General features: G+C 56.9%; 1 gene segment (V, D, J or C); it reads right to left on the reverse strand.

Moving 5' to 3' along the window:
* Positions 1–7664: 7664 nt before the first annotated feature.
* Positions 7665–8645, reverse strand: LOC132251646 (immunoglobulin lambda variable 2-23-like). The segment is given in 1 exon segment: positions 7665–8645. A coding segment is annotated over 1 exon segment (402 nt).
* Between the last annotated feature and the right edge of the window lie 5864 nt (positions 8646–14509).

The raw sequence follows: 14509 nt of genomic DNA on the forward strand, positions 1-14509 counted from the left end.
GCCTCGTTCCTTTTTGTGCCTGAAGAACGCTGCCACAGTAGGAAAGCCAGGCTGCCCCCGGGGCGCTGCTTGTACCAGTGCAAGAAATAGCTGCTCTCTGCAGTCTCGTAGGTGCAGCCCAGGGTCACAGAGCCGCCCTCCACATCTGATGCATCTGTCTCTCTCTGAGTGACTCTGTTTTCCAAGCTGGGGTCTGCTATAAAGAAGGGAAAGAGGAGAAGTCGCTTGTCATGTTGTTACTGGCCTGAGTTTTTGAGGGAGTCCCTAATTTTCCAGTTAACGGTACCAACTTCATCCCCATCATCTCACAGCTGGAAGTGCCTCTCATAACGGGGACGTGATCCCGTTGACTTCTCAGTACCGCGGGGGGAGCCACAACACGAGCAACATAGATAAGCCCCCCGCCCTTCCCCACACACACACACCCAGCTTGCTGCCGGGGCTCCTACTATCTGTACAGGGGCCCCGGTTGCCACTGACCAATTTTCATTTCAGATCCTGGTTTCAGAGTTCAGATTTACTCGGGTCCGGGTCCCAAATGATTCCCAGGCCTTCATTTGCATGAGGAAGGTCGGAGACTAGGACCAAGTCGGCACTTACCCAGCAGCACAGAGGCTGTCAACACCCACAAGAGATGAGGTTGCACCCCCATTCTGGAAACAGGTCCTTCGCTCCTCCGCTCTCCTCACCGCTTGAGCAGACCTGCCTCCGGGTATTACTAGGATTGAAGCGGGCTGTGTCCTTCCCACTGTCTCCGAAGCACTGCGGTGAGTTTCCCTACTTCGGTAGCAACAGGCCCTGTCTTTCCAGTGTGAGTAGCTTGACAGTGAGGCCAAACCCCCTCGCGGAATTAACCCTGGCGGGACTCTCCTTCCTCGGAGAAGCCCCGCCCCACCGGGAGACTACGGTCATCCGGGTCACAGGCGAGATCCCTCCCCAGGGTCCCCTACGCCCGTTGCCTATAGCACAGTGCCCCCCTCCCCCGCCCCAGCCTCGCCTTGGGGCCGGCCCAGCAGGAACTGGCGGTAATGGGAGAGCCCCCGCGACCGGGCCCTCCGCTCTGCTCCCTACAGTGCAGAGCCGCCTCCCGCACTGCTGGGATAAACAGCACAGCGCGGATTTTGAGGGGACACTGCCCCATAACCACGCACGCCAACCCGTCAGGTATGTGCTGCCCTTCCATACCTGTGCGACTCCACTTAGCCTGGGGCATCTGCCAGGGTCTTGGACTGAGCGACTTCCCTGTCTGCACCACGCTGCGGTCCTGGGCTCCCACCTCTGAAGAAACGCTTTCCATGGCTTTCAGGGTAGCACAGTCGAGTCCTTAACTCCACAGAGCTCCTCATCGCATGTGAAATGTTAAGACCGTGTTGGCCTTGAATCTTAGTGGGCCCAGGCACAGAAGAAAGAGAGGGCTGAGCTGTTCTACAGGCTTGTGGATGTTAAGGCCATCAAGTGTGACCTCCGGTATAAACACGGACCAGGGACTTCCTACCGCTGGCCCCTTGTGCTGAGCCCAGGAGGTGTGTGGAACTACTCCACATATCCCGGGAGGACTCCGGTACTGGTCGGAGGATACCGCGAGAAGTGGAATCCAACCTCTTCCACTAAGAGATATCGCAAGGCTTCATTTGGGCGATTCTGGAAAAACAGAAATGCTGCAGAGACCCCATTCCCCCCGCTTCCGGGTCTACCCGCGGCAGGGTGGCTCTGGCGAGAAGCAGGACTGTCCTGGCGTGCGAGTGAAACCTCGTCTCCAACACTGCGGAGGTCGGTGTCCTTGTCACAGCTCCATGTCCGCGGGGGCTCAGAGGAGAACGCACGGCAAAGGTCGGTTCGGCTGCCGGCGGGTCCAGGAGAGGCAGAAACCAGGAGCGCTGCTGTCAGAGAGCCCCCGCGGGCCACAGCGTCTCCTTCAGCGCCAGCCTTTTCCTGGCCGGTTTGGGGCCGGAGCGAGCTGCCCTACGCAGGCGCGGTCAGGAGTCAATCAGGCTCAAGGCGTTAGGGACTGGCAGTGTGGGGTAGTGGTATGCGAGGAAGTGGTGCAGTTTTCAAGCCTTGTGTCCACATGGCAGGAAGGCAGACTAATTCCCGACCCCGTTTGCTGGTTCGGACGCCCGGCGGCCGCTCCGTGAGAGCGTGAATTGTCCGTGTGGGGGACGAAAACGCTGCAGTAACCACATTAGATGCCTTGGCTGCCAGGACAAATGGATAGGGTCAATCCCTCCGTGGGCAGCTGCAGCCAGGGAGGATTGGTCGGAAACCGGCCTTGCTGTGGAAAGGGAAAACTTGGGAGACTTGTGAGAGACGCAGGGAACACGCTAGGGTCAGTCAATTGTGGGAATAGGTAGGTCCCCTCTGCTCAGCGCAGGCAGCAGCTCCGAGACGTGAGGGAGCTGCTCCAGAAAGACCGGAAGGTTTTTGTAAAGCGCTCCGGTGAGTCTGGATCTCCGTGCTTCACTCAAGGCGCAGTAATACACTGCCGTGTCCGCCCGCTCCAGGGCCGCGATTCTCAGGACTGTGGAGCTGTCATCGGCCTGGGAAGAAAACCTTACCCGGGCGAAAGCCGCGTTGTGATTGTAACCTTTGCTTCCCTTCGCCCCTCTTCCAAGGACGTACTGCGGGGCCCGGCCCGGATACTGGCAGTACCAGGAGAGAATAACTCTGGAGTAGCTGCTGCTGTAGGAACACCCGAAGGTCACAGCGCTTCCTTCTGCTCCGGACACGAGGGATTTCTGGGGTCGGATCCAGTCCCCCAGCACAGCGCCTGCAACGACACACCGCGCTTAGTGTCTGCACACTACACAAATCCAACCCGGGGAGCAGGAGGGCGAAGGGAGGAAGGTCTGAGGAGTCCGGTCAGCGAAAAAGATCGGGGCTGGGGACAGCGCTGGGGTCGGCAGGGTGTTGGCCTTGGGGTACAGCGAAGCCCGGGGAAAGTCCGTGTCCCAGCTCCGGTGCGGTGGGGACAGAAGGACTCCTTTTCCCAGGGCCCGCGGGGTACCAGCCCATGCCAAGTAGAGGGGTAAACCCGACCCCAAGCAGGAAACCCCTAACCTCACTCCCCTCACTCCGACGGGGAGCAGGGGACAGGGGAGGACGCGGAGGGGCTACGGCGAGGGGAGCGCTAGCAGTCTGGAAAAGGGTGTTGAGGAGACGGTGTGAGCTCCGCGTTAGAGCGGGGTGCGGGGTTGGAAGACGGGTCACAGCTCAGCGTTGGGATTCGGGGTCTGGGAAGACCACCGGGTTGAAAGGACCGCGGTGTCTAAGTCCCTTGGGTCCCTCGGGAAGGCATTGCTCCATTACAGAGGTTGTTCACTACCAAGCTGCTAAGGGTAAGAAGCCCTTCATGGTGACTCGAACAAACTCTGCTTTCCTCGTGGCCTGAGGAGCGGAAAAACTTGGGGGAAGGAGGACGCGCCCCGGGAACCGCCAGAGCTAGCTGCTTTCAGCCCGGAGCCCTACGGACGTCTCCGCAGCCCTGGAGGGATAGGGCAGGACAGCGCCCCGGGGGCTCCGGCATCTGCACCCGCCCCCACTCGCTGTGTTGGGGCTTCGCTGACGGCTTCCCGGCGCGGCCCCACTCCGCTGGCCCCAGCCGAGTTGCGGCTGACGAGGTTGCCGGCCCGTGACCCCCAAGAAGCGGGGACTGCTCGGCCTTGTTCCGGGACTAGACCCTTTTCCCCCAGGGAGTGACTGCTGATGGAGCCCTGCCAAGGTTCCTGCCCTGGGGTTTCCCTACATGTGCAGACGGTTGGTGCCGGGAGGCGCCAGTGTGCGTCTCTGGAGAAGAGCGAGCTGCGGCCCCAAACAGTCAGGTGCGGATTGGTTTCCAGGTATGGGAGCGTCTGGGAGCTCTTGGAAAGCGGCAGCGCTTCCCGGTAGCTGCAGGGAGTGCGGTCCGTGACACCTGCACGGCCCGCTCGGAGCCGCCCGTGTGGTCCCCGGTGCCTTTGCCCACGGCTTCCTGCCTCCACCAGTATCGGAGCTTCCGGCGCTCCCTGTGCACAGCTCTGCCCCGCATCATGGTGCGGGGTCCTCTCTTTCTCCTGTGGTCCCTTGGCTTTCAGCGCGGCAGAGAGGAGAGGAGAAGGGAGACACAGCAGGGTTTCACCGGACAGTGTCCCTTGGCTACAGTCACGCGGCACTGACGGCACTTTGTCACCCGTTAGTGCTCCCGAGGAGTTTCCTGTGCCAATGAGGTGTTTGACTGTGAGAAAAAAGGCAGGCGTGACGCTGTTCTGTCTGAGCAGCCCGAGACTCCCGTTCCTCTGCGCTCCGAAGAAGGGAAGGGGGCAGCGAGGAGCTGAGGTGCACCCAGCCTCATGCAGCCGCACAGGGAGCTGAGGAGAAGTCGCTACGGTATTGTTTAAATTCAAGTTACGCTTTGTGTATTTCCCACAACTGGCTGCTCTGACAGCATCTTGTCCCCACACGCTGCTGTCACTGCCGTGCTCCCCTTTATTGTCTTCATCCCACCAGAAATGTGAGTTTAATGATTCCCCCTGGAAGTCTACACTTCTACATAATCCCAACATTGACCATGAGTGTAGATTACAGCCCTTCTCGTCCCTAAGAGTTCGAGGAAAAATACTGAAGAGGTTTCTGAGTTTAAGGCCCTGTCTTCGGTATTCTCCTGGGGAGACCTTTTAATGTAGCTGACGAAGGACTTCATTTGGGGCTGAAGGGTGATGTGTGGGACGATGAGAAAAAGGCGTTGCTCAGCTTCCAGAGACTTTATATCTTAAAGTCTTTCCCATGACGATGCCGGTGGCTCCGGTGTCTGTCACTTCTGCTGCTCTAAGGCGCCGAGGGTTTTTGTATAGGTCTCTTATGGCATTGTCACACGGTGCCAACTTCAGGGCGCAGTAATACACAGCGGTGTCTGCCCGGCCCAGGGCGGTGATGCTCAGCACGGTCGTGCTGTTGTCAGCCTGAGAAGAGAAGCGATTCTTGGCGAAATCTGCGGTGTGAGTGAAAGAGCTTCTTGACCTGGCTCCTCTGACCAGGATATACTGCGGGGCTCGGTTCGGATACTGCCGGTACCAGTACAGTAAGACATACTGTTCGCTGGTGCTGTAGGAGCAGCGGAGGGTCACGGAGTCTCCTTCTACCCGGGACATCTCGGGATCCTGGGACTGGATCGAGTCGCACCGCACTGCGACTGTAACGAGACGGTACAACCTCGACACTCCCCTTCCAGTGCCGCCGGCCAGAGGTGCTTGGGGGCCCTGGTGGGTTAACGGGGCTCATGGAAAATGCTGATTCCAGAGGGGCCCAGGACGGAGGACCTAGGAGGAGGAGGGGTTGGGATCAGGGGGCAGCAGAAGGGGTTCAGGTTCAGGTTCGGGCTGGGAACAAGGTTGGGGAAGCGGTCGGAGCAGGGTCGCGCCATGTGAGCTCCGCCTTAATGTAGGGCTTCGGGTGTCGGCAAAGATTCACAGCTCAGTGTCGCCACTCGAGATCAGGGGAGGGTCCCAGGTACAAGGGACCGGGGTGTCTTAATTCCCCTGGGCCCCCTCGGAATAATCCCTTCTCCGTTACCTATGGTGCCCAACACCCAGACTCCGACTGTCAGGCCGATCTCCATGACGGTTCTGACAGGCACCGACTCTGCGCTCTGCGGGGAAGCTGAAAGAGAAATGGAAAAACGTGGGGCTCTGGCACAGGAGAGCCGCAGGAAGAGGCGGAGCCTGGAAGCCCAGCCCAGCCCCCGGGACAGCTGTGAGGCGGGGCGGGGCGGGGTGAGGGGGGAGGCGGGGCGGAGGGAAGCAGGGGCCGGGTGCGGTCAAGGCTCTGCTGTGCTATTCCGGGCTCCTGCGGTCAAGTCCCCGCTCTGCCCCCGCGCCACGCGGAGAGCTCGGGCGCGGCGCTGAGCCTCTCGGAGCGTTTCGGCGCCTCCCTGTGTAGTGCCAGGACCGTGTTGCTCTGCGTGCTGGGGGACCTGCGTGCGGCTCGGGGCCTCGGGAGGGCTCTGATACTTTGGTGAAAAGGGGAATCTGCGAGCGCTGATCTGACAGAAAGGGCCTCGGGGTTGGCAATTTATGAACGAGGTTAGGGATGCTGGGAACCATTGATCTTGCTGTGAGTGGAGCTAAGCTTTTTTCCCAAGCGGAAAAAGAACAAGTGCTCCGCATTCTGCTCAGGGAGGACCAGAAGGAAGAGGCACATTTCCTGCTATATCGCCTCTTGGCCTCTTGTGGGCTCAGATAAAGTGCAATACCTTTTCTGTGCCGCGATGCTCTGCTCCCAAGGCCGAGACCACCTTGAATGGCGTTGTGTAGTAAGGGTGGAGACCTGCCCAATGAACTTTGGACAGGACCACATACTAGAGTCCGCTTCCCAATGGGGGGATGTCGGCTACACACATATTTTATTAGAAATGGGGGATTTCTCACTAGCTTTGTCCTTTGGCCTCGGGCTAAGGGACAGCGAGACTCCAGGGCATATGAATTTCGAGTCCTACAGCATATAGGGTGTCTGCAGTGTATTTGGGAATATCAGAAACCCCAGGATGAAGAGTGTGTGATGGAGGACCCTTGCCGGTAGTAGTGGCACACAGACTTTAACGACTGAATACTGCTCAGGCGGTCATCGCGGGAGACTATTGTCTGGGGCTGGAGGGTGGGGCATATTTCAAGTCTCTGGTCACACAGGCCCTTCCCCAAGATGCAGCTATAGAGTGTTTTGCCCAGGTCTCCCCTGTGATTCTCTCCCTGTGCCTCACCGCAGGGCGCAGTAATATTAACACCCTGCAACCTGCTTCCTCCTTGGCGATGACAATTAAATTTGTGGAGGTGTCATCGGCCTGAGAAGAAAACCTCTCCTTGGGTGAACTCGGCAGCACAATTGACCGAACTGGCTCTTGTCATTAGTTTGTAGAGAACGTACTGCAGGGTTGGGCCCGGATACTGGCGGTACCGGAACAGAGAGTAATCGAGGGAAGAGCCGGTGGTGCATTTACAGCGGAGTGCGGCTGTCTCCCCTTCTTCTGCAGACATCCCTGATTCCTCGGGTTGGATGGAATTGCCCCGCACCGGCCCTGCCAATCTAGTAATAGCACACAAGATTTGAATGCCCACTCGTTAGCACCTCAAAGTGCACAGAAAGATGAGGTTCCCCACCCGTGAACCCCACGAAGCGGGGACTGCTCGGCCTTGTCACTTTCCCCCAGGGAGTGACTGCTGATGGAGCCCTGCCAAGGTTCCTGCCCTGGGGCTTCCCTACATGTGTAGACGGTTGGTGCCGGGAGGCGCCAGTGTGCGCCTCTGGAGAAGAGCGAGCTGTGGCCCCAAACAGTCAGATGCGGATTGGTTTCCAGGTATGGGAGCGTCTGGGAGCTCTTGGAAAGCGGCAGCGCTTCCCGGTAGCTGCAGGGAGTGCGGTCGGCGACACCTGCACTGCCCGCTCGGAGCCGCCCGTGTGGTCCCCGGTGCCTTTGCCCACGGCTTCCTGCCTCCACCAGTATCGGAGCTTCCGGCGCTCCCTGTGCACCGCTCTGCCCCGCATCATGGTGCGGGGTCCTCTCTTTCTCCTGCAGTCCCTTGGCTTTCACCGCGGCAGAGAGGAGAGGAGAAGGGAGACTCAGCAGAGTTTCACCTGACAGTGTCCCTTGGCCACAGTCACGCGGCACTGACGCCACTTTGTCAGCCCGAGGAGTTTCCTTTGCTCCCGAGGAGTTTCCTGTGCCAATGAGGTGTTTGACTGTGAGAAAAAAGGCAGGCGTGACGCTGTTCTGTCTGAGCAGCCCGAGACTCCCGTTCCTCTGCGCTCCGAAGAAGGGAAGGGGGCAGCGAGGAGCTGAGGTGCACCCAGCCTCATGCAGCCGCACAGGGAGCTGAGGAGAAGTCGCTACGGTATTGTTTAAATTCAAGTTACGCTTTGTGTATTTCCCACAACTGGCTGCTCTGACAGCATCTTGTCCCCACACGCTGCTGTCACTGCCGTGCTCCCGTTTATTGTCGTCATCCCACCAGAAATGTGAGTTTAATGATTCCCCCTGGAAGTCTACACTTCTACATAATCCCAATGAAACATCATTGACCACGAGTGCAAATTACAGCCCTTCCTGTCCCTAAGAGTTCGAGGAAAAATACTGAAGAGGTTTCTGAGTTTAAGGCCCTGTCTTCGGTATTTTTCTGGGGAGACCTTTTAATGTAGCTGACGAAGGACTTCATTTGGGGCTGAAGGGTGATGTGTGGGACGATGAGAAAAAGGCGTTGCTCAGCTTCCAGAGACTTTATATCTTAAAGTCTTTCCCATGACGATGCCGGTGGCTCCGGTGTCTGTCACTTCTGCTGCTCTAAGGCGCCGAGGGTTTTTGTATAGGTCTCTTATGGCACTGTCACACGGTGCCAACTTCAGGGCGCAGTAATACACGGCGGTGTCTGCCCGGCCCAGGGCGGTGATGCTCAACACGGTCGTACTGCGGTCAGCATGAGAAGAGAAGCGATTCTTGGCGAAATCTGCGGTGTGAGTGTAAGAGCTGCTTGACCTGGCTCCTCTGTACAGGATGTACTGCGGGGCTCGGTTCGGATACTGCCGATACCAGTACAGTAAGACATACTGTTCGCTGGTGCTGTAGGAGCAGCGGAGGGTCACGGAGTCTCCTTCTACCCGGGACATCTCGGGATCCTGGGACTGGATCGAGCCGCACCGCACTGCGACTGTAACGAGACGGTACAACCTCGACACTCCCCTTCCAGTGCCGCCGGCCAGAGGTGCTTGGGGGCCCTGCTGGGTTAACGGGGCTCATGGAAAATGCTGATTCCAGAGGGGCCCAGGACGGAGGACCTAGGAGGAGGAGGGGTTGGGATCAGGGGGCAGGAGAAGGGGTTCAGGTTCAGGTTCGGGCTGGGAACAAGGTTGGGGAAGCGGTCGGAGAAGGGCCGCGCCATGTGAGCTCCGCCTTAATGTAGGGCTTCGGGTGTCGGCAAAGATTCACAGCTCAGTGTCGCCACTCGAGATCAGGGGAGGGTCCCAGGTACAAGGGACCGGGGTGTCTTAATTCCCCTGGGTCCCCTCGGAATAATCCCTTCTCCGTTACCTATGGTGCCCAACACCCAGACTCCGACTGTCAGGCCGATCTCCATGACGGTTCTGACAGGCACCGACTCTGCGCTCTGCGGGGAAGCTGAAAGAGAAATGGAAAAACGTGGGGCTCTGGCACAGGAGAGCCGCAGGAAGAGGCGGAGCCTGGAAGCCCAGCCCAGCCCCCGGGACAGCTGTGAGGCGGGGCGGGGCGGGGTGAGGGGGGAGGCGGGGCGGAGGGAAGCAGGGGCCGGGTGCGGTCAAGGCTCTGCTGTGCTATTCCGGGCTCCTGCGGTCAAGTCCCCGCTCTGCCCCCGCGCCACGCGGAGAGCTCGGGCGCGGCGCTGAGCCTCTCGGAGCGTTTCGGCGCCTCCCTGTGTAGTGCCAGGACCGTGTTGCTCTGCGTGCTGGGGGACCTGCGTGCGGCTCGGGGCCTCGGGAGGGCTCTGATACTTTGGTGAAAAGGGGAATCTGCGAGCGCTGATCTGACAGAAAGGGCCTCGGGGTTGGCAATTTATGAACGAGGTTAGGGATGCTGGGAACCATTGATCTTGCTGTGAGTGGAGCTAAGCTTTTTTCCCAAGCGGAAAAAGAACAAGTGCTCCGCATTCTGCTCAGGGAGGACCAGAAGGAAGAGGCACATTTCCTGCTATATCGCCTCTTGGCCTCTTGTGGGCTCAGATAAAGTGCAATACCTTTTCTGTGCCGCACTGGTCTGTTCCCAAGGCCGAGACCACCTTGAATGGCGTTGTGTAGTAAGGGTGGAGACCTGCCCAATGAACTTTGGACAGGACCACGTACTAGATTCTGCTGTAGCTTCCCAATGGGGGATGTAGGCTACACATCTATTTAATTAGAACTGGGGGATTTCTCACTAACTTTATCCTTTGGCCTCGGGCTAAGGGAAAGCGAGACTCCAGGGCATATGAATTTCGAGTCCTACATGCATGTAGGGTGTCTGCAGTGTATTTGGGAGTATCAGAAGCCCCAGGATGAAGAGTGTGTGATGGAGGACCCTTGCCGGTAGTAGCGGCACACAGAGTTTAACGACTGAATACTGCTCAGGCGGTCATTGCGAGAGATTATTGTCTGGGGCTGGAGGGTGGGGCATAGTTCAAGTCTCTGGTCACACAGCCTCTTCCCCAAGATGCAGCTAAAGAGGGTTTTGCCCAGGTCTCCCCTGTGATTCTCTCCCTGTGCCTCACCGCAGGGCGCAGTTATATACCCTGCAACCTGCTTCCTCCTTGGCGATGAGAATTAAGTTTGCGGAGGTGTCATCGGCCTGAGAAGAAAACCTCTCCTTGGGTGAACTCGGCAGCACAATTGACCGAACTGGCTCTTCTCATTAGTTTGCAGAGAACGTACTGCAGGGTTGGGCCCGGATACTGGCGGTACCGGAACAGAGAGTAATCGAGGGAAGAGCCGGTGGTGCACTTACAGCGGAGTGCGGCTGTCTCCCCTTCTTCTGCAGACATCCCTGATTCCTCGGGTTGGATGGAATTGCCCCGCACCGGCCCTGCCAATCTAGTAATAGCACACAAGATTTGAGTGCCCACTCGTTAGCACCTCAATGTGCACAGAGAGACACCGTGGACAGAAAGGGCTCAGGAAAGACACTGATAGAGAAAAAGCAGGCTTCAGGGACATCGAGAGAGGTAGAGAAACTGCTGAAGGAGAGGGAGGGTTAACTTGGAAAAGGGGATGTTGATTTTGGGGGTTTCTTGTCTCAAGAAAAGAAAAGTACATTAGGAGAGAGAAGGGGCGTGTGGACAACACAAAAGGGCAAGTTACCTGGGCCCAGAGTGAACATTATAACGGCCAGAATCCCAACACGTCTGCACTAAGCAGAGCAGACCCTGCTCGGACTTGCCAAAGAAGGACCCACGGGACTTGCTGAATCTTTGGGTGAATATTGCAAACAGGCCCAGGCTCCTCCTGTACACACACTCCGGGGGAAGGGGCGGGTCGGAAAGGCTCCTCTCGACCTCCTTGGCAGTTCCCGCCGCTAACGAGACAGTTCCTGAGCCCCTTGGGAAACCCAAATTCAGACTGACCAAACCTTTGGTGGGGGGAGAAGGGGGAAGTTATATAAAAATATATATTCTTCAGGTTCTTGTCATGCGCCATTATCTCCTTATCAGAGATTGGTTGTTTGTGCCGTTCAGTCTGTGGAGTTTGAAATCAGTAGTTAAAACCTCCCACCTCAGTAAAGAAAAAGAGGGAGACAGTTCAGTAGAGAAAAGGCAAAGGGATACAGTGAGCGAGCGAAGGCTCATGGTTAAGTCTGGGAGACCGATCCAATTGGACTGCAGGGTGGATGCTGGGAGAAATGAGTCTGAATCCAGAGGAAATGCTTTAGGAGCCATTCGCGAGGGAGGGAGGGCCACTCCAAATATGTACAGATGGAACAGAAATCCGAGGTCGGGACCATTGTTACCTACTGCAGTCTTTGCCAGCTCTCGGTTACAAAACTGTCCTAGTGGATTGATCCGCATAGGGGATAAGGGACAGGAAAGAGGGGTTCTCACAAAGAAGGCACCTGACATCTATAGCCGGATGGGAAGGTAAGCAAGGAAACAAGAGGAGACAATTGTATATGGCACAACTGAGGTGTCGAGGGCATGGAGAGATCTGGAGGAGACAGATGAAAATGAATCCTGAACATCATCACCGTCGCAGTTGTGCTGTGCTGGTTTGGATGAGCCAAGAGCGCGGACTAGTGGCGATAACAGAGTGGAAGACAATGAGAAACACAAGCGAGGACTTGGCTACAGAGCCTTCCTAAGTGCAGATTCACAAGGACCTTTTCACGTTGCTTGGTCATGGCTCATGTCCACACACTATGTGCTCTGTAGAAAACGAGACATCATCCCAGCATCGCTCCTTGTGGATGCGGCTCTGGGAAAGGGCTGGATCGTCTCCACTTTAGAAAACGGATGTCATAGTAAACCTCGGAGGGTGAGGCAGTGAAAGAAGGAGTGGGAATGGGAGGCCGGAAGGCTCCAGGAAGGCCCCGGCTCTGACCAGGACCCATTGGGCCGGACGCTCTTTTTAACAAACAAAGCAACACAAAAAAGGACCCCGGAAGAGGCCCATTCTTTGCCCCCCACCAACTTCTCAGCTGTCGGCCAGTGCCTGCTGTCTGGCTGAGAGTGGTCTGCAGCTCCATTCAGCCTCCATTTCCTTCCTAGTTCCGGCAACGGGTCTTAGCCCGTGACTCGACACCTCCCCGGGTGCCAAGCGGCTTTCCCAAACCAGACTGGGGATCGGCCTTTGGACCCAGGAAGAATGAAACAACGCAGGGTTTTCTTTTGTGGGTGGCTCTGTGTTGTGATCTTGCTGTTTTTTGAAGGGAAAGCATCCGGTTAGGGAATCAGCACTGGCCAGTCATATGGTTAGACTGGGTGTGTGTTTGCAAACAACCTTGCCCCTTTCTCACATCCGACCACTATCTTCCAAAATTAACCCTCAGCCTCCTAATCCAGTTACGGTTAGAATTTAAAGGCATTTAGGCACCTAAAATTCCAGCAATTTTGATTAGGACACGCGCACGAAATTCCCTTTGAAATCAATGAAATGGAGGAGCGGAAAATGTTGTAAATCACAATGGACAACCCTACGGAGCCTTAGATACCTTCAGCTCTGCAGCCACGGGTGATTCGCTTTGCGCTGGAGGTAATATTCCTGGGGAAGAAAGGACCCTTCAACACACACTCGCACCTGGACCTGCTCCTAACTCATTCCCTGAGGGAAATATTAAATACCAGGAGCGTCGGTGTCACGAAGACTGTTGTCCAGGGCAGAGTTACCTCCCTTCTGCATAGCTCTGTAGGGAATAGGGGGTTTGAGGATGTTCCTTGTGATCCATCCTCCATGTGCTGGCACGGAGGGTTTTTGCACAGCTCCACCGCGTGACTGTGTCGCTGTGCCTCTGCAGGGCGCAGTGATACACCGCGGTGTCTGCCAGCTCCAGGACAGTGATGTTTAACGTTGTGTCGCTGTCACCAGCCTGTGACGAAAACCTTTGCTCCGCAAAAGGTGCAGTATCTTGGACCCCGCTGACGGTCTTGGTTCCTCTCAGCAGGATGTACTGCAGCGTTTGGTCCGGGTGCTGGCGGTACCAGTACAGATAGTAATCAGCACTAGTGCTCGTTTTGTAGTTACAGCGGAGTGTCACCGTATCTCCTTCTGCTGCAGTCACCAGAGGTTTTTCGGGATGGACCGAATCGCCTCTCAACGCCCCTGCATACAGTCAGTAACACAGGAGAGAGACAGGGTTGGAGTGGAAAGTTTTAGGGACCTAGAGATACGGAGGACGATTGCGGTCAGATAGTGCTCAAGGAAGTTGGACAGTGAGAGCGAAGAGCAGGCTCAGCGATAGGGAGGGAGAGAGAAAGAGGGAGACTGTTGCGGGAAGGAGCGGGAAGGTGATAAAGTTGGGGTTTGTCCCTCTCAGAGAGGAAGACACGTCCGCTAGCACTGAGACAGCTCGTGTGACCAAAACGAAAGCGCCAGTTACCTGGGTAGAGAGCGACTAGAGCAAGGCTCAGAATCAAACACGTCTCCATTGCTGAAGCAGAGCGGATGCCAATCCCAGAAACTTCGCCTGACGTTGCAAGCGGCCCGGGTTGCTGCAGAAAGCCCGGGGGAAGGGGCGGATCGGACCGGACCTCCCACCCCGCAAGTAGGGCGGGGAGGCGGTTCTCCTCCGAGCTCCCTCTAGGTCCGCCTCTCTGCCCTCCAACCAAAGACCCTGGGTGGGGGGTCTTTCTATCTCACCCTAGGTAGTGGAGATCTCTTTTTAAATCTACTTGTAAGAGCTCCATTTCCTGGACTACTGAGGGAAGGAGCGGAGAGATGGTGAAGCTGAGGGAAGCAGCGATAAAACGATTAAGTAGTTTTGTTGTCCGTGTCCCAGAGAGGGGAGCAGGTCCGTCAGCAGAGAGAGAGCTCGTCCTATTAAAACGAAAGCGCCAGTTACCTGGGTAGAGAGCGACTAGCGCAACGCTCAGCACCAAACACGTCTCCATTGCTGAAGCAGAGCGGAGCCTGCTCCGAGATTCACAAGTTAGGACCCACGCGGGTGCCAAACTCACAGACTTTGGCTGAAGGTTGCAAGCGGCCCGGGCTCCTGCAGAAACACTGGAGGAAGGGCCGGATCCGACCGGACCTCCCACCCTCCAATAGGGCGGGAAGGCGGGTTGTCCTCCGAGCTCCCTCTGGAATCGCGTCTCGTCCCTCCACCCAAAGTCCCTGGACATGGGTCTTGCGGTGTCTCTATACCGCCCTAAGTAGTGAAGATCTCTTTTTTGTTTGTTTAATCTGCTTGTAAGAGCTCCGCTTCCTGGACAGGAAAAGCAGTGCGAGGCAAGGGAGGAAAGGGGCATGAAATACTTTTAGTTCTTTAGATTCGTCAGCGGTGGAGGTGGCTCCAATTTTAGGAGAGATTCCTTACGAAAGGGGTTTCCACTTTGATACC

The sequence above is a fragment of the Alligator mississippiensis genome, chromosome 7, assembly GCF_030867095.1.
Source record: "Alligator mississippiensis isolate rAllMis1 chromosome 7, rAllMis1, whole genome shotgun sequence".
NCBI lineage: Eukaryota > Metazoa > Chordata > Crocodylia > Alligatoridae > Alligator > Alligator mississippiensis.